Source organism: Anarrhichthys ocellatus, unplaced genomic scaffold (genome assembly GCF_004355925.1).
Source record: "Anarrhichthys ocellatus isolate YVR2014 unplaced genomic scaffold, GSC_Weel_1.0 scaffold34, whole genome shotgun sequence".
Taxonomy (NCBI): domain Eukaryota; kingdom Metazoa; phylum Chordata; class Actinopteri; order Perciformes; family Anarhichadidae; genus Anarrhichthys; species Anarrhichthys ocellatus.
Window position 1 is genome coordinate 4,098,664 of NW_022280064.1, and position 26,198 is coordinate 4,124,861.

Below are 26,198 nucleotides of genomic sequence, written 5' to 3' on the forward strand. Positions count from 1 at the left end.
ACACACACACACACACACACACACACACACACACACACACACACACAAAACTGTCAAAACATCTGAATATTTTATCTAAAAACAGGTTTGAAGTCGTCGCATATCTATTCTATCAATTCTATTTATTTTAGATCGCCTGATGGTCGCCGAAATAATATCAGACAACAACAGCTGTGTTGAAAAACAACAACAAACAAGACTGAAGAAATAAACCTTCACTCATGGAGAACTCGTGGAGACACTCTGAGGACTGATCGAACAGTCCCCAGTGATTATGGCACCGTTGAGCCCGTCACACGTTTGACCGTCTTTACCTCTTGCGGAGCCGGAACCTCCAGCTTGGTTTCCTCCGGAGCTTTGACCACGAGCACCGTCTGCTCCTGGAAGGCTGCGAGCCGGCTGACGTCCTCGTGGGTCACGTAGGCTGACGTGCACGAACAACAAAGGTCAAAGAAAACCTGCTCATACGATAGATTCAGTCCAACACCAGAGAGTGGATTCAGGCCTCTGGGCTTCGTTTGGACTGTTTACAACAGCTGGTTGATGACCTCATGTTGATGACCTCATCTGTGTTGGTTCGTAACGTGACATCAATAAACCCAGTGATATTGTTGGGCAATAGGAAGCGGACGGATTCATGGATGAAACCTGCAATAACTGCTTTAGCCACATGGGGGCAGCAAAGCAGCTGACAACACATTGACATATATCCCTTTATACATTTTAGCAAATAGTTGCCTTCACAGAGCAACATGTCCTTCATGTTGAGTCATGTATCGGTCAACCTGATGAATGTAAATCTAATATTCTCTCTCTTGGTCTCCACCACCTCCCAAAATAAACGTCTGAGCTCCTGAACGGATGGATGGAAGTCTATCGTGAAAGTAAAAAGGATATTCGGCGTTCCCCTCGTCGTCGGTCATGTCGAAGAGCTGCTGGGCGCAGCTTTTGATGAGCGTGTCCAGCGTGTCCTCCACCAGCTTCAGGTTCTCCAACTCTCTCTGGAACTTCTGCTGATTGATCCCCACAAAGCTGGAGATCTGACAGCTTCCTCTGGACGGACGACAGTCACAGAGAAGGTTTACGGGCAGCACGCTGTTTATTTCATCCGTCAGTCAGGCTCTCATGTCAAAAATGACATTTTAAATCGGCTTTAACGTGGAGAAATAGGGATTAATAAAGAGTATAAATGTGTTCATAAAGCACCGAACTATAATAATACAAGATGAATTCATCTCGTCACTCACATCCACTTGAACGTGTTGGCGGACTTCTTCTTGATGAGGCTGATTCCCTCCAGGACGTTGGTGATGTCGTAGACTCGGCGCCGGCGGGTCTGCAGGCTCGTGGTCACGTGACGGAGGTCCACGCAGCCGTCCGGAGACTCCAGCAGCAGCTCCAGGAAACGCTGCGTCAGCATCCACAGAGACACATCTGGATTACAACGACAAGAGTTACAGCTGGAAGACGTGGCAAAGAAACAAGAACAAAATTATGTTCTAATTCAAACTTTGTGTCTAAGAATAGATGCAACAAAGTGTTTCCTGAGCAGAACAACCCGTCTGTGATAACTCTCTGTCCTTTGATACAGAGACGATTTCATTAAAGGACAGAAACACGCACCGGATCTCTTGGTGCGGATCCTCGTCTGCAGCGGACTGAAGCTGGAACGAAGGAGACGTCAAAACATCGTATGAAACTTTAAATGAAATTAGTCACATCTGTGTTCCACAACATCTGCCCCCAGATGTGAATCACAGCATATATATGGAAACAATAAATAAAAAGTAGAAAGCAGATATTAGACCGAACCAGGAGACTTTGTTTACCTCGTCTTCTTGGCCCCGGAGGTCTTCTTGGGTCCTGGATCCTGAAATTGTTGAAGCTTTTTACTCGACTTTAAATCGGTAAATATAAATAAAGTAGTTGAGAGTTACACTTGACTGGTATGAATAAGAATCTAAGTGTTTAACGTGCTGATGATCTCCTGACCTGCTGTGGAGGTTCTGGTGCCGGAGGCTCCACTTGAACAGGACCATCATCTCCACCTTCATCATCATCATCATCATCATCATCATCATCATCATCATCGCCGTCACCACAGCCTCCACCGCGGGCCCACTGATCCTCCTCCTCGGACGACTCGGCCCCCCAGGGGCTGATGAGGCCCATGGGCCCGTCCAGGTCGGGGGGCATGATGGGGATGGCGTCTCCGTTGACCACGCCGGAGGAGATGTCCTGCGGCAGGAAGTGGTCCTCACAGATCAGGTGCTGCTCTGTCGAGTCCTGCTTGTCCGTCTCCCTCAGCGCCGCCAGCCACACCTGAACACACACACACACACACACACACACACACACACACAGTCACCCGTGTTACCGCTGCTCTGCTGCATCCGTTCACACCGGACACCTCTTCACTGCTTTGTCTTGACTTCACGAACATGAAGTATCTGGACATCTTTCAACGGAAGTTGAGCTCAAATCCAACATGAAAACGTACCTTTGGAGGGGGATACAGTACGAAGGCAATGCTGGGTCTTATGGCATTTCACTACAGTGTCAATGTCTAAATGTGACACAGACAATGTTACAAAGTGCTTTACATAAACTATATGTATCTGTATTATTAATCTTATATCTTTAAGTGTCACTTTTTGTATAAGGTTAGCAATAATAATGAATAATGAATATCGAGTTGATGCCGGTATTTAGACTGCAGAGCAGCCGATATATAGTCGTTGTTTTAGTTGTTTTGCTTCTGATAAAATACAACAATGTATTTAATGATAATGACTGAAACAAACACTTTAACACTGTTATTGTCTGCACAACGCATCGTCTCTGTTTGCTTTAGTATACGTTATAAGGATCACAGAGTAGTTAATTAGTGCAGATCTAACAAAAACGTATTGTTTCATTCATTGATATAAAATAAATTGCTGTTTAATGACACCATGATACCAGATAGCCTTCAATCTAAATATGTCGACCACTATTCAACTCAACGTTAACTGAATAAACTAATTAAATCAAAGTTCTACTAAATAGTCGATTCTGACATTTTCTATTAGAAGTGTTAACAGTTATGTCTCCTTTAAATATGTTAAAGGTGTGTTTCTGTCTGTATCACATGGTAAATACAGCAAAATAAACTCTTTACTTTACATTTATTTCCCATTAATTCCCATTGAAAGTTTCCACCTCGACTACTCTCGGACCCCTGGTGTTTATAGCAGTAACGTGTTCGGTGCTGGACTCACACAGGTGAGCTACCCACCAGCTAATACAGAATAAACCTCTTTACTCCAGTAACTAGACGTTACGTTACATCAAAGTATCTCAGCTTTTGGTTAAACTCGTGCGTCCGTACCTTGACCCGCGCGGTGTCTTGTGGGAAGTTGAAGAACCTCTTCGGTGGTCGGTTGAAGATCCCCCGGTTGACGTTCGTCACGCGGTTCTGACACCCGGACACGACACACTTCACCATGTTAACGCTGACCCGAACCGACCCGGGCTAACGGTGCATCCGCGCTCCCCCCGTGTGTATAACCGATAACAACACCCGCCGCCACAACGCGACCGTCCCGGTTTGTTTACGTCGTGCTTCGTTGTTGTTTTCCAAACCGGAAAGGGCGTGTTTATGAACCGGAAATACAACAAAGGAGGGAAATATAGCAGAGCGCGCCAATGTGGCGCCACCTAGTGTCTGAGAACCGTTATTACACATATTTAGACTATAGGAAATTACAATAAATGTATTTTTTTTTGTCATTATCTACTGATTTACTTGAATAACTTATAAAGACACAACATTAACTATCTAAATATCATATGTTGTTTTTTATTTTCAATATGAGACTAAGTGACACTGAAATATTAGTTTTAAACTCCTTTCCCTTACAACAGACCATATTCTGCACTAAAATATAAACTGTTTATATTGTTATAAACAGTGATAAGATGTAAAGCCCACATTGACTCATGTACTGTATATTAGTACAAATGTAACATACCTGTATTTTCCTTGAGTGTTTCATTTTATGGTGCTTTATACTTCTCCACTAAATCTCATATATATATATATATATATATATATATATATATTTACCTGTTACTTGTTGTGGAGTAATTACATGCTTTTACTTATGTAAAGGATCTGAATACTTCTCATTATTGGCTATATTAGAATATTGACGTATTTGATCAGAAGTATAGTGATATCTGTCAGTAACACCCATCCTGCCCGCTGTGATTCATCTGCAGCAGGTTTTCAGCTTCATAGAAACTATTTGAAAGTACAACAGCTGCATCGAAGGAAGGATAAAGCTAAAGCATGCAATCCCAAATATCAGCTTCAGAAGAAGAACGGGTCGTAATCAGTGTCGCAACACAAGATTTATTCAGAGCAAGAGATGCCAACACCAGCATGATAAAAATTGTACAAACTTCACAAGTCAAATTAAAATATCACGTAGCGTATCTGGTGACCTTAAACATACAGCAAAAATATCAACAAAACCCATGCCATGTGGTAAGAAAACTGTTGTTGAAAGTTTGCGAGTAGCACAGAAAAAAAGGGGTAAAAGGAGAGAAAATGAATGTTGTATAAAAACCCCTCATCGGTGCACTGCTGGAAAGAAACTAACATTTTCATAAACTGATGATTTCACAAATATTCATATGGATTTCTTTTGCATTCTTAGCATGTCACATGTTAGTGTTGAGATTCTCTATGTAAATAGTTACAGTTTAGCTTTCACATCTGATTTTACAATATCTAGTCTATTGACTGTCTTTAAGTGGCAGAATTGTGCTTTAACTCCCATTTCCTTTGTTATCAGTCAGCATAACTGACTAAATAAAAATACAAGCTGTCAGTCTATCTAATGCAGTAGTTCACTGGCAGGAAGCTGCAGACACAAAGCTTTGGACAGAGATGTGAAGAATGAGGCTTTTTCAGTAAAAGTCCAAAGAAGAAGCATCTTTAAAGGAAAACTCCCCCAGCTGGCAGTTTGGTGATTGTTTTTCCTTCTTAAAAAAGAGTCACCAATCAAATGTGGGCTGAAGATTTGGCTGAAGTCAGAGATGGTGAACTCTTGATTTTCCTCTTAAATTTCTTTAAAATTACAAAAATGTTTCCAACACATTGGAGCTGTGTAACTCATGAATCTAAGTTTGGGGCTGCTTCTTCAATTCAAAGGGTCAAAAAGTACATAATGTTCAGTTTTCAATTATTGGCAGAGGACAAGTGCACAAAACAGAATTTTAAGCTCTGCGATTGGATGCGTCTCCTCCAAATGCACCTTGGGAGTTTTACTCAAATGAAACAATGCATTCATGGTTTAAAGTTTTCATTTGCAACATTGTTTTAGATGGTTAACAATGGAAAATATCTGATGCTAAATAACGTGTAATGTTTTTCTGTAATTTAGTGTAACGTTTGAGACAGGAGCTTGTCAGTGTGGTTCAACACTCTTTGTCTTTTAAAATGGGTACTGGAGTGGTGGAGGTTTAGACTTCAAGGGGACCATGAGGGGGAGTTTTCCTTTAAATAACAAATCAACTCAGAGAAAATTCTTCCAGGAATCTTTCAAACAATCACCAGCACAAAGTCTTGTCAAAGTCACAGTTTCCACAAACTCGCTGTACAGTTTTTGCTTCATTTACCACGTGATAATACTTTGACATACTCCAATAAAGTGCATGCATGATCGACGGTGTTCAGAAAACATTGTTCCATCAGTACTGTGATTTCGGACTGAATGTCATCGTAAAGGCCGATTCACATCGAATACTCAGTCGGTAAAGTTCAAGTGCGCAGACGTCGCGTTACGACTGCTGGCTCTAGTTTTTATTCATCTTTTCAATCAACAATCAAAGATAATTAAAAAAAGTGCTGCTTGGTCATCATGTTGTCTGGCATCCCGTCCCGCTGTGTGCTCACACAGCGGGACGCATGATTGGAAAGACGTTTTCTACAGAACGAGTGCAATATACAATGACGGATGGGGACGTTTGACCCTGTAAGTCCAGAGGAGCCGTCAGCCTTTACAAAGAAAAATCATCTCTACAAATCCTTTCGCCTGCCAAGTGCCTCTTAAATGACAATAAAAACATCAAAACATGGAAACAAAGGTGTCCCTGTGCAAAGTCGAACATGACTGAACCAAAGTCCTTTCACCCGCGTCAGATTCCTAAAACATGATTGTAGTAAAAGGTTTGTACAAAACGCAATACATTTATATTTAGTAAAAAGATCTATCAGCTCTTTGCTAGTTTTATTCATAAGAAATTGCATATACCCAAACATTATTTTTCATATAGATTGCATCCCATATCCAAACAAACGATTTAAGATTATCATACCAATATTGCTGACACGTTGTCCTAATAGCTATAGTTCAAGGTTGATGATTAAAGGATTCAGAATGGCAGATTGTCTCCTACGTTTTTCTGAAGCCTTTTTGTCTTTTCCCGCTTCGTTCTCCACACCAACAAAACAAAACAAAGCGACAGAACAGGACAGTTTGAAACGAAACAACTCCGAAGGGGATGATGGGATTTGCACCAGTAAGTTTCCGTGTCATGATGTTTGAAAACCTTCCTGCTTATAGCATTGGTTCTTCTCGTAATTTTAGATTTACATTAATATTAACATCCACTTTCAAACTTTACAAAATGAATGAATCACATCTGTTAAACGACCTCCAGCTTCTCAGCTCGTCTCTTCAATGATTGCTCTCAGGTTCCCCCCCCTCGTCGCTCTGCTCCCCGTTAAACCCGTGACGCCCAGTTTTTTGATGTATCGCGTTAAATTATAGAAATGATTCAAGCTTACAATAAATAAATACATACATATACACTAGAATGTGCATACATTAGCAGCTATAAACAGTACGTCACATTATATTAGGTCATATGAAAATGTACAAAACGTGAATGTTTGTTTAAAACATTGGTAAATTGTTTTTCAAAGCAAGGCAACGACAATCAAAATGATAAAAAACAGAGATACCCATGGAGTTGAGAGCATAACAGCAGAAGAATTAAAATAACTATGTTAGATTACAGCAGCAAAAAACAACCCATTCCCTTCTTTTAGACTTTTTTTTCTGTTGTTGTTTTTGCTTTGCATTTGTTATTTCGGCCTCAGTCAGAGCTACACCTGGATACCCTGAACGGCCTGTTTGATGTTCTCCAGCAGCGCCTTGTTCTCCGGGCTCTGGTACTGGTCCTGGTGAGTGTACATGTCTGTCAATGTACTCACATAAGTGTCAAAGTTCTGTTCACTCATTGGCTCCTGAGAGAGGAAAGAAACCCATGAAAAAGAAGAACAGTCAGAGGGATTAGAGTTTGTGTTTCTTGACAGTCAGTATATATTTTCTCTATAAACATTGTGGGGGAAGGGTTTGGAAGAAGAGCGGGCAGCAAGGAAGGAAGGAAGGAAGGAAGGAAGGGAACACCTCGCTTACACAAACTCACTGAAATACTCCTTTCTTATTATGTTATGATTATTATCTATACTTCATCCTGTGAAGGTCTACGCAATGCAACTCCAAACCATGCAAAAAATTAGGAGCGGAATGGTTAGCTGGTGGATGGATGGAAGGTTAATGTTTAGCATATGGAGACAAAAGGATGTTAAAAACTAATGGGTTAATGGTCCGATGAGGGAGACACAACTGGGAGTTAACGTTAGCTGAGCCGACTGGGAGGTTTTGGGCGTGAAGATATTTCTCAAAGACAGAGCAGCTTTGGCTTCAAACATATTGTTATTGGTTGAGTTTGACCTCAGTGTCAAACAACGTTAGTGTTGTTAAAACATGATTTCTGTTTGTGTGGAATGACCACAGTTTGTTTTGCATGTGGCGTCCCACAAGGCTCGATTTGAGGCCCAGTTATTTTTGTTCAATATGAGCTTTCTCAGCCCAGTATCCCCAAAAGTGATTGTCTATACAAACATTTCCAGCATCTCATGATTTACGTCCAATGCCAATGTTCACAGCTAATACAGGAAGTGGAGTGCCTTAGGTAGAAAGTAAGGCTGTGGAGCTGGTTGTGTGGCACACTGTATTTTTGTTATTTCATCATTTCTCTTTTTGTGTAATACATCTGTATTTCATTCTTATTTGCATATTCCTGAAGGTTTTCCATGCACCCAATTGCACTGTGTTCAACTGCTCAACCAATCCCATTATTTCCTGATTTGAAATATGTTAAAATGTTGGCATTGTACGTTTCTGAAAACTACGGATACATTGAATGTTAATGTTTTTGCATTCTGTCAGAGCAAGTGACGTAGTGTGATGGGCAACAGTTATTGAATTCTACATGGTATAATAAGTATAAGAAGCGAGAGAGTTTACAAAAGGACTTGTGGGAGAGGTGGTTGACTAGTCAAACAAACAGGACTTTAACCCCCCAGGACACCGCTGTTTGTGTCCCCTGTAAAACTAAAAGTAAACATTTTCGCTTTTTTCGTAACTTTATATAAGCTGCTAACATTGCTACGCTTGCTATGTGACATTACGTAAGAAAGTCTGCAGGGCAGTTGTTGTTTATTTGTAGTAATTATGTTGTGACAGTTATTATTTCAACAAAAAAATTAAACCCTGATTTTTTTTCTGACATTAATCAAATACTTTTTTGACTGAACCTCGTCAATCGCTTCACAATGTTAGCCTCGAGGCATTGTACGTTTCTGTAAGCGTGAAACAAAACTGATAGAAAACGTGTTTACAAAGCTTAGTTTTGATTCACAGACGCCTACATTCAACGAATCGAATGGTTTGCAAAAATGTAATTTGGTAAAAATCAACACACATCTGATTGTTTTTATCTGGAATGGTCCACCAGTAGGTTAGCTACTGTTAATGTCACTATTGAATCCACCAAGTTACAGTCTGCAGACGCCACAGTGAGCTAAAGGAGCTTTAGGAAAGGGAGGGGGGAGGGGGGGGGGGGGGGGGGGGGGGGGGTGTGTGTGACAGTGCAGAAGAGAAGGATAATTGGATAAAGGATAAATGGATCTCTTACTCTGGGAGGCATCTGTAAACAGCAGTTATGCTTTACTGGGGCCTCTTTCTGTGGCGGTGGTTTCTACAGGAGAGGGTGTACAGAGAAGTCTATTAGCCCGCTAGACACATGGCAGCGTCACACGGCTTCTTAAGCTACACCCAGAAAAAAAACAAAAAAACACAACGTCCGCCTTAGCAAGTCCTTCCCCCTCCTGCTCTGTTCACACCGCAGCTGAAAGTCTCACAGATTCTGATTTATTAAAACCAAAAAAAAATTCTCTTTGAGCACTCAAATCAAAATCAAAAGTCAATTATTAACCATGAATTTGGGGAGAGAATAAAATAAATTGTGACACCATAAAGTTTGCTCGTACTGTAAGTGATCTTTAGTGAAACAAAAATGGATATCACCTATTTTTGTTATTATTATTATTATCATTATTATTAATATTGGGTGTATCTTATATCCTACAACACATGTGAACATTTGCTCAAAAGTTCTGCAGTGTGAAGGGAGCCTTAGATTTAGTTTTCCTGAAAACAAGAAGGGAAAAATTCCACAAAAGTCTCCACTCACGCAAATCAACTAATTTGAGGAAAATCGTGTGACTATCTGAAAAGAAGCAAGAGCTACAGTATATTAAAAAATAAATAGCATCCAGTGAGCAGGATTTAGAGCTCATTTCATGATGGACATCTTTCTTGCAGTGTGATATGAGGCAAACCCGCACATGACTAGAAGCACAAGAAGCTAAGAGTCCAGTTATCAAGTAGCTCGGGTTCATACTGCTCAAAGAGAGAATATCCAACTAGCCCCAGTCTTCTTTCTACACCGAGACGACATGACGTCAAAACAGCCGTGTGCGCTTCACTCAAACTGAAAAAGAGACGCGGGGATGTTTCTTTATGCGAAACTCTGTGAGGCATTGTCAAGCACAGAAGAAGCACAGCATGGACTGCTGGGGAAAAAAGAAGAAGGTGACGAACTGAAAGAAGCAGATGAGTAAAAAAAACCTGAGTGTCAGATCAGCTCGGATCTTTTTACTTTCTCACAAAGAGATTTCAGTGTTTGAAATAAAGCTGGAAACAAATTTAGCACATTAAATATGGAACAGACAAACATCTGACAGAAGCTCTGAACTCCCTTCGGATAAATTGACAAAATTAAATTAATCTTTTATTTCAAGTTTAAAATTCAGCAAATTTGTCTGTTATTTAGTCGTAAAAAATAAAAATTCTTCAATGCAAGAGCAAAAGAATCTGACAGTACTCATGTTTTGATATACGACAATCATCTATAACAAATCTAAAAACAACATTTACTTAGTGAAACGAGATCCACTCTTCTGCAGTTTATCCATTTGTTATAGAACGGTGTTTTAAGAATATAATAGAAGATTAAAGACAAATTTGTGTCCCTCTGGAAATTTAGTACTACTTACTTCGTACTTTTGCCGTTGCAGGAATTAACGTAGAGTTCAAACAATCCCTTCATTCAATCATGTCCAATCCTGACAATATTTCTACCTAAATGGCCAAATTTGACTTTTCACTGCACTTGTTCTCAGTAAATAATTTAATTGCCTGAAGGATTATATGTTTGTTAAATGGAGGAAGAAAGCAGCTACCTGTAGACACCAGCTACCAACTAGTTCTAGAATGATCAATAAGCTCTTATTTTGAAGGAAATTTATTGACCTATTACCTACCAAAATAAAAGTTTAGAGGATTCTTACATTTTATTTCTTAAGATTTGAGATCATTTGACTGAAATGAATCTAAAGCAAAGCTGATGATGAAAGACAATATTACTTTAAGTATTTCTATTTGAAGCCTAAGACTGTAAAAAATATCATCCTTAACAAACCGTTTGCCTGAAGGTACAGTCAACTTATTTCTTACCATGTGTGGAAGCTGGATGTTTGCTAAGCTGTTGATGAGCGACTGGCTGAGGTTGGCCAGCTCGTGCAGCAGCGAGTCGTTCTGCTGCTCGATCACCTTGTTCTCATCCTCGATGGACTTCAGGCTGGTCTCCATGGTGGTGATCTGATAGACGAGGAAAGTAATCATCAGCAGCAGGTACTGTTTTTGATGGCGGTGGGATTTATTGGAGAGATGACGGGGAATGAGTGCAAGATCATGAAAGATGTCTGTTGTGGTACTAATATAAATGTATTATACTCACTAATCTTCTTAACAGAAATACTGATTTTAATTACTAACTAATTCCCTTGGCTTCTACTTTGCCATTTCCTGATCACTTGCTGCAGATGTGTCAGATTAAAAGCATACCCAGAAAGCGCTAAAATGCTGCAGAAGGGCTTTTATTATGAAATATCTGTACAGGTGTTGAGTTTCATGATAGTTCTTTAACACCAATCAAAAAAACAAAACAAAGTAGAATCAGTTGGATTTAACTAGTAAATAAAAAACAGTATTTCTGTGAGAAAATCCACATTATATTAAATTGACCAAGACAACAGGTCAACATGGATGAAGTAGTTTGAAATTTGGAGCAGATAAAAAAAGATGTCTGACTAAAATAAGCTATATAACATGGGGGGGATTCAGGAATAAAGGAATGTCTCTAATGCAAACCTCTTTTGAATAAAGGTCTAGTTGTCTCTTTAGTTGAGGTAAACGAAGACCTCGATGCTAACTGAGAAGTTTGTTCTCTAATTTGGAAGATCTTCCACGTAAAATGCTGCATCATCTGTGAAACGTCGGCAGTGAAATATAAGGACTCCCTGTCTCTCTGCTTGTGCTGTAGTGAATTCTCAAATGCTCCACTCACATGAATTATGTTCCATATCCGATATAAACCCTTAGCACTGTCTGGTTTATTTGTATACTTCATGTATTTATACTACAGTAAACACACACTCAGAAGCCATCTTACTTGTGTCCTCAGTTTTATCATGTCGGACTCGACTGCAGTGTTGGACTCGTTCAGATCTTTGATTTCTTCATCCAGCTGTTTGATTTCTTCATCGTTTTCGATGCCTGACACAAAAAATTCATTAAATTCAGATATGTTCTTTCCCTTCCTTCTTCTCTGTTTCTGGTTCTGGTTTGGCTCTGACCTTTGCTTGCTCTTTGCTTGATTGTCAGCATTTCCACCCCGCTCATCCTGGCCTTCTTCATGGCCGAGGTGGCACGGGGACACCCGGAGAGACTGGAATAAAATGCACACATTGACGAAAACTTGCCTGCGATAAGTTATCAATCTGCTGCAAGTTTACAAGTGCGTGCTAGCTGATTCTAATTTTCACATGCGTAAATGAACAGGAAGGAAATCAATCTACGTGCATTATGATTTGCAAAATGGTCATCAAGATAAGCATTGTAGAGCAGAGGAAAACTATCAATGAAAACTGTAATAACAACAAATTTGTGTGATACAGTTGAAACAGAATGACACAGAGCCACGCCCACCTCCGATGGGTCAGGAAGCTCCCACTGACGTGTCCCGAGCCGTCGCAGCCAGGCGTCGGGCAGCTCATGCCGTCCGTCTTGCCAGATTTCCAGACAAACTGCGAGCCGTTGACGTAGCTGTCCTTCTGCCTTTTTGCCGCCAGGGGGCAGCCTGACGCGCTGCGGTGGGAGGCGTACTTCCCCGTCACATGACCCTGTCCGTCACAGCCCGGCACCGGACACCTGGGAGGAAGAAACAGAGTTGACAAAGTGATCGAGATAAGAAAACCCATCACAGTCAGCAGTTGGTTACCTTGTTTTTTAGTTTTTTTAACTTGAGCTTTCAAAAGTTTTATCAAATCTTCTCAAAGCAAGAAACAAATTCAAATTCATGCCCTGTTGCCTACATACTCTCCATTTATATGCAGACAACAAGGAAGTAGTTTGTTTGTAGTCCGAGTAGCATTGCTAATTGGACTGTAACCAATGGCCGTCGTATGGAGGAGGAAGTCTTGGCTTCACCAGAACCCCTGAAATATTGGCAGTTGCCCCCAGAGGCCGAATCGTCCTCAGACCGGGAGACGATGGGTTGCAAAATTGTACAAATACTAATTGGCATTGCATACAATTTCTGCAGGTTGTATACAAAAAAAAGTGAGACACTTTTAATTTCTTTACTTACAGGAAATGACGCGACACATATGCAGCAGCATATCAGTCGAACTGAGACTTTGAAATGCCAGGGAGAAATCCAAATGTTTCCTCAAAGAGAGCTGTGAATGGTGCTTGTTTTCAATGAGGTTACCGAGCAATGATACAACGAAATCTCATCCCCGCTCATCGTAGTTTGCCGCTTGGGGAAAAGACCACAGCCCTTTGCGTAGTAATGTTTGCAGTGGAGATTAGGTTTAGGAAACAAAACCACTTAGTTAGGGTTAGAACGAAGATCATGGTTTGGCTTAAAATAAGTATGTTTGTACCAACATAACATCAGAAAAAAACACTCCACTTTTAATTTCACACAAGACATGAACACTGGTCTCCTGAGTAAAAGTTCTGTATTTGCTTGCGACTGACCACCAGGGGACGACTCCTCCGGTTGCAAAAAGAAGTCTGATTGTATGGAAGTCTATGAGGTAATGACTCTACTTGTCACTTGATTTATTACCTCAGTAAACATTGTAAACATGAGTTTATGGTCTCAATCTCTATAGTTTCAAGTCTTCTTCAATACAGCATGATATTCAAAACAAACAACATGGCCACGGCCATAATCCAAAATGGTGAAATCCCCAAACTTGAGGCTTCAAAACATCAGTCCACAAACCAATGGGTGACGTCCTGATGACCACGTCCACTTCTTATATACAGTCTGTGGTTTGTCCGTATTCAGATGTCGAGGGGCGCTGACTGGACTGAAACCAGGTTGCAACGATAACGTAACTTTGACTAAACTAAATGTTGGTTATGATGTATTATCCAAGTTTGACGTCTCAAGCTGGATTTAATGGGAATAAATTAATTAAAACCAATGGTTGTCTGAAAGGAACAAAAGCTAAAAACTGATAGTTGGAAAATGTTTTCACCAAAACTAGATGCCTATAAAAAACATCACTTTATTTCTTTTGACCTCTGCATTTAACTCATTCTAAGCATGAGGAGCAACTTGGGGTTCAATGTCTCGCCAACCACCAACCATGTGATTGAAGGACAAAGCGCTCTAGCCACTGAGCTACAGCCGCCCCCAAAAGCAAGGCGTAGCTGTTGAGCTAAACGTGATAATACTGCTCGCTCTGCAGATGACACTCCGCTCTTCCTCCTGTATCCCAGAACGCCCTTTGCAGTGACATTTGTGCTGATTAGAATGAGCCGAGCGTTGGCGGGCCGCTCCCTAGCCGAGCTCCGGTTTTAGCTTAATTATGATTCCGCAGTTAACGATGATGGTGGAGGGAACGGAGGTAGCAACAACAGCTGGCTGCAGACTGACACCAGCTGAACTTATTATTCACAAGGTCATATTGGCTTAACATTATGGCTCTGCTTTAAGGAAAATGTCAAGTGCTCACTAGTGCTAACCTTTAGTGCTCTCGGCCTGCAGGGAGCGGGAGGTGAAGTGGAGGACTGACCACCGCTCATCTCTAAAATATGCTTCCCTAAAGTTAGAAAGGTCAGCGCACACAGGCAGCATTTTAAGAGAGAGAAGATGAATCTGTTAATATGACAGAGAGACGTCACTGTAATGTGGCTGCTACGATTTATATATACACACCTTTAACACTAAATATGAATCTTTTATTCATGAAGTTAACAACTGTGACATACACTAAGCTCGGTAGGTTTCAATGGGCAGAATTTCTGAGACACTGGCATTTTAAAATGACTCTTCAAACTAGTGCAGGACAATTAATCCTTATTCATCGAGCATTATCATTGTAAACTGAATATCTCAGGGTTTTAGAATGCTGGTCGAACAAAACAAGCAGAGAACTTGCAATGGGTATTTTTCACCATTTTCTTACATTTGATATGCTAAAAAATGTATCAATCGATCCTCAATAATAATGACAATGATCGATCAATCATTGATAATAATTGTGTTTACTCAATGCGGTAATTTTTACCCATAAATTACTGAATTAATTTCCTGAAAGCTTTTATATCAACAATGGGTCAAATGACTAAATGCATGTGAGAATTATTTTTCAAAAACGGTATTCAGTATTCAGCCACTTTGTTCTGACACTTGAAATTCAGCTCAGGTGCCTCCAATTTCTCTTGATCTTCTTTTAGATGTTGATCCACATTGATTGGAGTCCACCTGTGTTAAATCAGCTGATTGGACATGATTTGGACAGACACACCCCTTTCTGTCTATATAACAGCTGACAAGCCATGCGGTTAAAGAAACTCCCTCCAGAGTTCAAAGACTGGATTGAGCCGAGGCACAGGTCCACAAAAAGCCATTTCTGCTGCATTAAAGAAGAGCACATTTGTTTGCTTAATATGTAAAAATGGAAGAAGTTAACAGTCAGGACTCTTCCTAGAGCCAACTGCCCACCTAACTGAACAATTGGGGGATAAAGGTAAAGAGAGGCTGAGCTCCTGTGGGGAGAAACTTCCAGAAGAAAAACCATCACTTCAACCCTCCACCAATCTGGGCTTTATGGCTTTAGTGTCCAGACGGACGCCTCTCGTCAGGGAAAAACACAAAAAGGCTGTTTGGACTTTGTAAAACAGTACCTAAAGTGAGAAGATTATCTGGTCTGGTGAAACCAAGATTGAACTGTTAGGGTCTCAACTTTTAAGTGTCACATCTGGAGGAAACTTTTCCGTGGCAGAAACTGGGGGGACTGGTCAGGGTAAGGTTGAGGGGAAGCCAAACGGAGCACAAAGTACAAAGATGTCCTAAATGCAAACCTGGTCTTAGAGCTTCAGTACCTCAGACTTTTCTGAAACACATGGCGGAGACAAAACGGAGGGACAACTGTGTGAATGTCCTTGAGAGAAGACCGGCTGAAAATCACCAAATCCAGGTGTGCAGAGGTTGACTCCAGGCGGCAACCTCTGGTTCTGATGAGTGAAGCCAATGCGGAACGGAAGTGTTTTAAAAGCTGCATTCTCTCTACTAACAAGCAGGGGGCGACTCCTCTGGTTGTATAGAAGTCTATGAGAAAATGACTCTACTTCTCTCTTGATTTATTACCTCAGTAAACATTGTAAACATGAGTTTATGGTCTCAATCTCTAGTTTCAAGTCTTCTTCAATACAGCATGATGTTCATTTAGTACATTATGGTCCATTTAGAGTCAAACAGACCATAAAGCAGGGGATGCTTTAGGGCGGGGCTACACCGTGATTGACAGGTCTCTACCAGAGACGTATACGGCGTCTCTACATCACTCCTCCTCAGTCCAAATATGGTCACTTCCTGTTCACTGGTTGCAAAAAAAAAACATAACGGCTGTTTCACCGAAAAATCACCGAACTCGAGGTTTCATAACATCAGTTCACAAACCAATGGGCGACGTCGCGATGACTACGTCCACTTTTTATGTACAGTCTATGATTGACTTATCATACCCAATAAGACTTGACGCTGTAATCACCACCAACAGTGCTTTAATTAAAGTATATTGAGTCCGAATACTTAAGTCAATGTAATATTTCTTCTATTTTATTTTTATAAACATGGAAAAATTCTTAAATGCTGTGTTGCCTTTGTCATCATGGGGAACAGATTTTAGATTTAGGGGGCTTTACCAGCCTGCAACTTATTCACACTTAAAAAAGCAACTTCATTTCACAATGAGGTCTTTTTTTCTGAGCTTTAAGACCGTGAATAATGTTGAGCAGAGCGGGATAAGTTCCACCTGTATCTATTAAACATCTACTCCTTTCAACCAGATCTACCTCTTCAGTTCTTACCTTTCACAATAAAGACATCAAATATTTGCAGACGAGTATTTTGCATTTTGGTGTTGTTTATTATTAATAATAAATGTCCTCAAAATACAAAACGTTGCTCTGAAATTAACTCAACATTCTAAAATTAATAGCGTTAAAAAATCGTCTTCACTCTGTTTTTCCTTGTCCTCTCTGTCGCAGACTGCTTGGTTTTAATAGGGATTTATTCTGGTCTTGGACTGAGAAACTCCAGGTTTTGCCTGTGAAACTGAACACTGACTGGATGTGATGAAGGTATATGAATGTCGTCCATGAGATAGAGGTGAGGAGGTAGTTTGAGAGCATCATTTAGTGAATAGAGGGAATCAAATTAGCATATTGACAGTAAAAATGACTAATTAGATGGTTAGACTTCTCATAATTCCCCTCCTGAAACTTCCCTCATTTCAAAGCTTTAAAGAAACCTTACTTGATTGGCTCCTGGTCGTCCTTGTCCTCTTTGCTGTGGAGTATTTTGATGCCGCTCTTCTTGGCTCGTGGACAGCCGGACAGACTGCAGGACAGAAGACAAATTGTACAGTGAAGTACTGTATTTGTTTCGTTTGTAGCTGCTCGGAGTCCGAAGCGCGATTACTGTTACCTTCTGTGGGAGGCGTAGTTTCCAGTGATGTGTCCAGATCCATCGCAGCTGGGGGTCGGACACCTAAGGCACAAACACAAGGGTTAAACAGCGACTTGGTCTTCAACCACAGACTAGACCCCCCAATTGGACTCCAGACTGCTCAGACCTGGTCTTGTTTAGTGGTCTGGAGTGTTCTGAACATGCTCAGAATTATTTATTGGCGCCAATTTTCACACTCACAGACTTTTAAAAAGTGGACGTAATCATCGTGACATCGCGCATTGGTTTGTGGACTGATGTTATGAAGCCTTGAGTTTGGCAATTTTCCTGTCGCATCTTGGATTACGGCCGTCGCAATGTTGTTTTTTTCGCAACCAGAGAACAGGAAGTGACCATATATGGACTGAGGAGGAGTGACGTAGAGACACCGTATACGTCTCTGGTAGAGACCTGTCAATCACGGTGTAGCCCCGCCCTAAAGCATCCCCTGCTTTATGGTCTGTTTGACTCTAAATGGACCATAATGTACTAAATGAACATCATGCTGTATTGAAGAAGACTTGAAACTAGAGATTGAGACCATAAACTCATGTTTACAATGTTTACTGAGGTAATAAATCAAGAGAGAAGTAGAGTCATTTTCTCATAGACTTCTATACAACCAGAGGAGTCGCCCCCTGGTGGACATTAGAGAGAATGCAGCTTTAAGACACTTCAACATTGACTTCACTCGACAGAACCGGAGGTTGCCGCCTGCGTTAAACATGGTTACCAGTGGAAGCCGGAGACATAAAAAAAATAAAGGTAAACAAGCCTGGCTAACTAAATGTACACAGAAACATTAAGGATTAAAGATGAAACATAAAGATGAAACACAATGGGTCTGGGTCGTGGACTTTGTAGACTCACCTGAGGTCCTGAGAGTTGGTCGTCATAATCCCGCGGATGTTCTTGTCGGCCAGCTGGCAGCTTGACAACCTGCAGGAGGGAAAGAGACACAAACTGAACTCCAACAACAATTTAACGTGATTCTGAATTTTGCCTTCAGATTAAAACATTGTTAATGTTTTTCAACCTTTTCAACAATAAGTTCAATTCTCTTATGCAATTATTTTCCCCAATAGTAATTTTATCACTAAAAACATGTTGAAATGGATTTTTTTCATGGCTGTTGACAGTATTTTTTATTTATTTAAGGAGTGATGCAAAGAGATATCCTAAAGTCCCTCTGTAAAAACATTTGACATATGTCAACAAAATTAAACAACAATTTTGAACCTGGCTTCATCCAATGTTCAGATTTATGTTTTAGAAATGTATCCAAATGAGCACATATTTAATAATATAATGCTTCATGCTATTTAAACAGAACATTTAAGAAAACATCATGTCAGTAATCAATGGGGAGGTTTCATGGTGATATCATTGGTTAATTATTTTTACCCCTCTTAAAAGGAGTATTTTCTGTTTTTCTTTTGCCCTTTTCTTCTTTTGTACTGCTGGCTACTGTTCTAAATGTATGTCTGTAAGAGCACATCTTCAAGGCCAGCTTCCATTGAAGGGAAAACAAAGTGAAGTACTTGTACGACAGCGCTCTGCGAACGTGGTACGAGTGAGTCTTACGTGATGAGCTCCTTCTTGCCCTCCTTGCAGGCCGGGTACTTGTGGTGTTTGGGGCTGGGCATGGTGACCTCGGCCGGGTAGCGCTGCTCGTCCAGCAGCTCCTGGAAGGGGTCCAGCTCGTCGCTCTGGTGCAGGGACGAGAAATACGCAGACTACGACACGTCACTACGGACTCCATGATTAACATGAATATTCATCTTATCAAGTCATTTTATGTGAGGTTTTTCTAGTTTAATCTCACTTTTCTTGCACAATTTAGTTTGAAAGAAGCAAAACTCACTGGTGGATTTTTCCTTTGCTAGAATTATCTGTTATTTTATCCTCCTGTAGTACTCCATTCATAATTAATTTCCCCTTAACCTCTAATGGGGACATATGAGTGATCACATTTGTTAAAGCCTTTTTTTTAAGCCATTTAAAACTTTTAAATGTCACTCAAACACAATAAACATCATTCTGCTCACTGCCAAACTTCAGCAAAATAACCTACACTGTTTTGGTGTTTATTCACCGTGTGTATTAGCAGCTTTTCTGATGATTAAAATGCACCGCTGTGTTTCCACAGTTACATACAAAAAGTCCCTTTTTTGAAATTGTGATGTTTAGACCTCCGTAGCTATTCTCAGTGTGTTTTGTAGTTTGTTTTTATTGCACAAAAAAGGCAGGGCGTATTAGTGACAAGAAATCAATGACCAAGAAGCTTTTAGGTGTCTTTAAAAAGAGTGTAAATGAGACGACCAAGCGTCCTCAGTAGAACACTAGTCCTCCTTTAGCTTAGTGGTGGAGACGTGAAGTCATGTGACCGTGGTGGAGTTCCTTTACAGACTAACGTGAAGTCACGTGACCGTGGTGGAGTTCTTTTACAGACTAACGTGAAGTCACGTGACCGTGGCGGAGTTCCTTTACAGACTAACGTGAAGTCACGTGACCGTGGCGGAGTTCCTTTACAGACTAACGTGAAGTCACGTGACCGTGGTGGAGTTCCTTTACAGACTAACGTGAAGTCACGTGACCGTGGCGGAGTTCTTTTATAGACTAACGTGAAGTCACATGACCGCGGCGGAGTTCTTTTATAGACTAACGTGAAGTCACGTGACCGTGGTGGAGTTCCTTTACAGACTAACGTGAAGTCACGTGACCGCGGCGGAGTTCTTTTATAGACTAACGTGAAGTCACGTGACCGTGGCGGAGTTCCTTTACAGACTAACGTGAAGTCACGTGACCGCGGCGGAGTTCCTTTACAGACTAACGTGAAGTCATGTGACTTTTCTTCATGTTATATGTGTATTATTTGATTACTCCTACACGTGGCAATGCTTCAGTGAGATAAATCAGCCCCAGTTAACCAGTTCAAAGTTCTCCTGCACCAGTTGGACTTGGTGATCGAGAGCCTTTTGTGGCAGTGAGCACTGCAGTCTGCTCTGCAGTCCACACATCACACCTCCTCAGTTGGGAGCAGAAATCGTTCAGGACTGTCTGGAGAGAAAAAAAATCCCATCAGCCGGCGAGCTCCAGGCTGCGGCCTCCTCTGCAACGTCGTGCTTCATTAACGAACGCAATTACTCTCCTGATTAAAAAACCTTTCACTCCGGCGCTCCGAATCCAACGAGGCAAGTGTAGCAATTTGCTGCATGGATTGCTCTGTGTGATATCAGATCTACGAGGATTTTACAGCGTGCAGAGGATCTATCGTGTTTAACTTATGTATTAGTGGTGTAATTCAGCATTTTAATGCACCACGCTGGAGCTCCTGGAGCGTTCATTCAGAGAGCTGCTGGGTCTGAGACGACGCAGTGCAGCTTCTGTACCACACGAGGGCGCACTCAGCCCGCTGGAGGGACGACCGCAATCCCTCCCATCAATTTATCCAACTGCTGAAAGTTTCATTTTAAACTTAAGTGAAAGACAAAAGTAAGAATCCTTTTACTCACAAAGTAAAAAAATAAATGCTATCACATTTATTTTGACTTGGAGAAATGCCCTTAAGCTTCAGAGGTTTTCTGAAGATAAAAATCCTAAATGCTTTGGAGCACAAAAAAAGTTATTTGAAGATACATGCATAATTAGCATTATTAGCAGCACAGCACTAAAGCTGGCATTGATTTAGTTTGCAATCACTTTTCACACATCTTCATTGGCTGCACTTACTTGCTGGAATCACATATATTTTTGGCAGAATAACGTATCACTGAGTGAAATGTAAGAATGTTAAATGTATTGACAATGGAGCCGATGTAAAGTCAATTTCTGGTTGTGTCTCTTCTATTTTATGTCTTTCCAGTGACGATGTAAATGATAAGTGCCTGAAATCTGAATTTACTCACCGAGTCTTTATGATACAGTGAGTAGTGGATGAGTGAACGACGGAGTGACTTCCTACAGGATCGACGTGGTCACGTAAGAGTTGCTCTTAAAGGTGCAATGTGTAACATCTGGCCACCTACGTCGAACCATCAGGGGGCAGCATTTCACCTCTGATGGGTCCAGGCAAAATAAGCTTACACTCAGAGGGTATGAATATTAAAAGAAGCCAGCTGCTGACTTAAAGCAGGGAAAGAATACGCCAATATCACCAAACTGCTGAAACTCAGAGACAAATAACACTGGTATCGTAAAATCTTCAGCGTGGCGTCACTTTTTATAGTCCAGCCATCTGTGTGTTTACTGTGACAGTAACTGGTCTGTTTTGATAGTTTGTTTACTGGGTTCAGATCCAAAGTGGAAAGGGACTTTTAGTTAGCTGAGCTGTAGCATCTTGAATTCAGTCACTGCAAACTCCAGCACCGGGGTCTGATCCTGGTGGACCGACCTGACTCCCCGCACTGGATCTTTTTGAGCTAACATTTTGTTTGTGGACGGCCGTTTTAAAGCCTAGAGTTTGCTGATTTTGCTGTCGCCATCTTAGTTTTTGCCACCAGTGAACAGGAAGCGACCATATCTGGACTGAGGAGGAGTGACGTAGAGACGTCGTATACGTTTCTGGTAGAAACCTGTCAATCACCGTGTAGCTCCGCCCTAAAGCATCCCCTGCTTTATGGTCTGTTTGACTCTAAATGGACCATCATTTCCTAATGAACATCATGAACATCATGTGAACATTAGGTGTAATTCTCGGAAGTTTGATGAAAATGGATCAGATTCGATTTATCTTCATGCTGCCCGACATTTAAACTCTCTGCGCTTTCTGTAACACATTGTCTCCTTCTGATATCAATGTTTTTTAAGCTCAATCAACATATTCTCTCTTACAGCACCTATCTTTGTCTCTGGACTTTTGTTTTCTTTCTAAATGATTTCTATTGAGCGGCCCCAGGGTGAGGAATAACATCAAGAACTGAGCTGTGATGTACAACTCTGGCGAGCTCCGTGCCGTTTCTGTGCCTTTGGTTAGTGAAGTTTTACATGAGCAGATACTAGACCTTTCCAAACTCACAAAATTCTCTCCCTTCTATGTAAAGTAATGCAAAAATGACGCCCTCGCAAAATACGTCCACAACTTCTCCTTGTTGCTTTTTTGCTTTGCGTCAGAGGACCAGCATCCCTCTTTAAACAGCTCATAAAGCGTAAGTCATCTCTTAATCTATGCGAGCACCCTTTAACATAAACTCAGGGTTCCTAAAATCTCTCAATTCCATGCTTCATTATCTCCTTATTTTGCATGATTAGGGGACAGGCTGCCTAAATATTAAATTTGGTGGTTAAAGCCTTTAATCATGACTGTAAGGGCGGAGTGTGCAGCCTGAGTGGCATTTAGAGCTTCAATTTGGTCTAAAAATGATTCAATTTTAACATTTTCATTTCACTTATTCGATGCGTACCCTGACATTAATCTTCAAATAAAAAGTTTTAGGTTTACAGTGAAGTGACTCTATTTTCTCTGCCTCCACAGTTTTAAACTTCCGAACGGTTTGAACTGATTGTAAAATAATTACAAGAAGAATCCATTCATGTGTGTCAGTGTAAACAAATATCTTCATCTACAAACTGTTGAGGATCTTTGGATAAAAAAGGCTTTTCTCATCCAGCGGTCATAGCTGCACCTACAAAATTCCTGCGCTGTAATTTGTAGACGAAATCAATTCGTATGTAAACCTCATAATCATGAACCAGGAAGTATGAAGACTGTAAGCACCCCACACAGGGTTGGTTGGAGGGAGGTGAGGTGGACGTGTCTTTCACCCAGGAGACGGCTGTCAGTGCTCGGTGTGAAACGAGAAGTCATCATTGATTTATTTCACGTGACTTCAATACTGAAGTAATGCCACTCGTAGATGTCTTAACCAATAACACAACCTTTTCCTAAACCTAACTAACAATTTGTGTTGCCTGAATCTAACTAACTTGTTTCTGTGAAGACAAAAGATGATTTTGAAAAGACTGTACAGGAGCAGAGACTGACACGTGTTGCTGGACTTGAGTAGTAACTTTTTTGTAAGATATCATAAGAGATAAAAACTCACTGAGGAATCTGTATGTATGACGCATGCCAACGTTTCTACTATAAGTTGTATGAGGACGACGTGGTGGACCGTCCTGTTACCTCTTTGTGGTCCTCCTCGTCCCCCAGGCGTTTGATCTTGGTGTAGTCGACGGGCAGGTCCCAGCAGTCGGCTTCGCTCAGCTGGTAGCAGCGGCTGCTGAGCAGAGCCTGCCGCTGGGGCGACATCGGCTGCAGGGCGGTCAACACCGTCCCGCTGCCCTCCGGCCCGCCGGGCTGACCGGCCACGTCCACCGCACCGCTGTCGTCCAGGTCTCCAACGGGACTCTGATGGAGACAGACGGCGGGGAAAGATCACATGATCACCGGTGTGGTGGTGAAACAAAGGAAAGTGGTTCTGAGGTTTGGTGCAGGACACTTTAAAGTGGTCACAACTCTTCTTCATAAAGTCACAGATTAAATATGAAATGGTCAAAATCAAAGCAGCAGACGCCGAGATGTGCTGGCTTTTAGTTCTTAACACAATCGTCAGACCCTCCCTATAAACGCCAACGTCTTTCAAAGTCCACGTCCCTACTTAAAACTTTAAAAGTTTAACGTCTCTTCGTGGCATCATCACGATTATTTTCTTAACTCTTCACCAGTCAGTTAACTCTCTTCACGTGGCCTAAGAGGTTCTTCAAAATGTTGTTTATTGGCTGATATTTCATCACTAGATGTTTTTTAATACTCTCAAATATCAATATCATTATATCAATCTTAGACTAGGAACTCATGATGCCAAAGTTTCAGTTAAACTGATCGCATATTCAGATAAACAGACCAGCATGAAATCCCCCTTAAAGGGACGATGCCCACTTTATTCCAACTTGGGTCTTATTTTCACATTTCTATCATTCATAATAACTTTGTACTCACCAGGTGGACTGCTGAGATCTGGAAACATGGAAAAACATGGGGGGGGGGGGGAAACAAACAGGTTATCCAGATTATCTAGACAATGTTATTTAGAGGTGATACAGCAAATGTGCGCCCGTGAAGTGTTGGTAATAATCCCTCATTGTAGAGGAAAACGGTGTCAAAGCTGACGTGATGTTTTAAAATAGACAGTTTGGGTAAAACTGAAATGGCGCTCGCCTTCGTCTTCTACAACCTGTCTAGCTGGTGTGCCTTGACTCATCTTTGAAGTTCCCAGATCTCAGCAATTACTTTGGTGCGTACAATGTTTATCATCACTGCCAGTAAAGATGGTCAAAACTAAACTAACACAAGTGTTCATAAATAAACCTGAATCCTTGATGAGCATGAGTCAAACTTTCACCATCTCATTTTTAATACTTTATTTGACAGAATAACCTAAACTTATTCAAATATTGCGATATGTTTTCCTGCCAGTGTGTGTGTGGACGTGACGTGTTGGTGCGTGCCGCCTCACATTACCTGAGTCAGCAGGTCTTGGGGTTTCCCTCCCAGAACGTGTGGGAGCTCCCGGCACCTCGTCGACAGGTTGAGGATGGCCGTGGCCGCCATGTGGGCCGCTTCCATGTCGTGGGTGTAGTCGAAGCTGCTCTTACTGCAGGTACTGCTGGCGCTGCTTCCTCCTCCTCCTCCTCCTCCTCCAACACCTCCTCCTCCTCCTCCAGCGCCTCCTACTCCACAGCTCAGGCTGCTGCTGCTGCTGGGAGCGTAGCTGCTGGTCGTACTGCTGGCCGGGCTCGACGTCTTACAGTAGCGCTTAGCTGCAGGGAGGCACACACAGGGAGGTGCACACACACACACACACACACACACACACACACACACACACACACACACACACACACACACACGTAGGGTTGATTTGTTAGATTGGTGCTGGCGTTCGGCCAAACTGTGCAGCAGATGGATGAAAAATGTACAAAAAAAAGGTTCTGTTCCATTTAAAAATATGCAAAAAAATAGACGGATGAAGGGAAACAGAGAGGCTGGTGATATTTATATAGTGATATTTATTAAGACTCAAATAAACATTTTTTGACGTGATAAACGACATGTTAGGACATCGACCCGTCGAACACACAAGAGAACGACGTCACTGTGAGATTCACTGGTGATGAAGATGAGGAAGAGACATGAGGTCAAAATATGACCGGCTGCATGTAAATGGCAATATTAGTGGAATATTCATTTTCATTCACCATGTAAACAGCTCATTAGGAATATTTGTTTTATTGGTTTTATTGTTTTATTGTTTTGGGGAATTAGGGCAAAAAACAGAATATTTGGTGCATGTAAACATAGTTAATGTTTTAAAGGGGACAACGCATCTTAAAAAAAGAAAAAAACATAAAAAGAGCAAATATAACTTTTGGAGATCCTCCCGATTACGCTTTATTTGCTGCCGATACCAATTTATGATTGTTAATGATCTGTTTTGGCCAATACAGATCGTTTTTGTTGTTTTGTTTCATCCCAAAAATCCTTTAAATCACTCTGAATTCGGTGTAAACCGATCCACGCTTGGTGACTTGCTCCTTCGTCACCATGAACACACTCACATTAGTGTATTTGAACTCAATCCCACATACAAATACTCACCGAATGTGGATTAATCCGCCGCTGAAAATAGTTCCCAACAAATGCACTTTTTCCTCCATTCGCTAAAAACTACAATAACCATCTTTTTTTTGGGGGGGGGGGG

General features: G+C 41.3%; 2 protein-coding genes across 2 annotated transcripts in view; both read right to left on the minus strand.

Moving 5' to 3' along the window:
- Window positions 1-3,627, minus strand: part of e2f6 (E2F transcription factor 6) — a 4,781-nt gene extending 1,154 nt beyond the window's left edge. The window contains exons 1-7 of the mRNA XM_031866130.1: window positions 3,371-3,627; window positions 1,993-2,322; window positions 1,830-1,870; window positions 1,624-1,664; window positions 1,248-1,434; window positions 898-1,053; window positions 315-429 (exon numbers count right to left, since the gene is read on the minus strand). Coding sequence (XP_031721990.1) covers window positions 315-429; window positions 898-1,053; window positions 1,248-1,434; window positions 1,624-1,664; window positions 1,830-1,870; window positions 1,993-2,322; window positions 3,371-3,487 — 987 coding nt within the window. The 5' untranslated portion in view covers window positions 3,488-3,627. The remainder of the gene's footprint in view (window positions 1-314; window positions 430-897; window positions 1,054-1,247; window positions 1,435-1,623; window positions 1,665-1,829; window positions 1,871-1,992; window positions 2,323-3,370) is intronic.
- Window positions 3,628-4,376: 749 nt separating this feature from the next.
- Window positions 4,377-26,198, minus strand: part of myt1la (myelin transcription factor 1-like, a) — a 55,039-nt gene continuing 33,217 nt past the window's right edge. Inside the window, exons 11-23 of the mRNA XM_031865927.1 lie at window positions 24,959-25,257; window positions 24,437-24,454; window positions 23,621-23,845; window positions 19,081-19,232; window positions 18,367-18,435; window positions 17,476-17,538; window positions 17,305-17,388; window positions 12,453-12,674; window positions 12,101-12,192; window positions 11,917-12,020; window positions 10,920-11,063; window positions 9,037-9,099; window positions 4,377-7,300 (exon numbers count right to left, since the gene is read on the minus strand). Coding sequence (XP_031721787.1) covers window positions 7,160-7,300; window positions 9,037-9,099; window positions 10,920-11,063; window positions 11,917-12,020; window positions 12,101-12,192; window positions 12,453-12,674; window positions 17,305-17,388; window positions 17,476-17,538; window positions 18,367-18,435; window positions 19,081-19,232; window positions 23,621-23,845; window positions 24,437-24,454; window positions 24,959-25,257 — 1,676 coding nt within the window. The 3' untranslated portion in view covers window positions 4,377-7,159. The remainder of the gene's footprint in view (window positions 7,301-9,036; window positions 9,100-10,919; window positions 11,064-11,916; window positions 12,021-12,100; window positions 12,193-12,452; window positions 12,675-17,304; window positions 17,389-17,475; window positions 17,539-18,366; window positions 18,436-19,080; window positions 19,233-23,620; window positions 23,846-24,436; window positions 24,455-24,958; window positions 25,258-26,198) is intronic.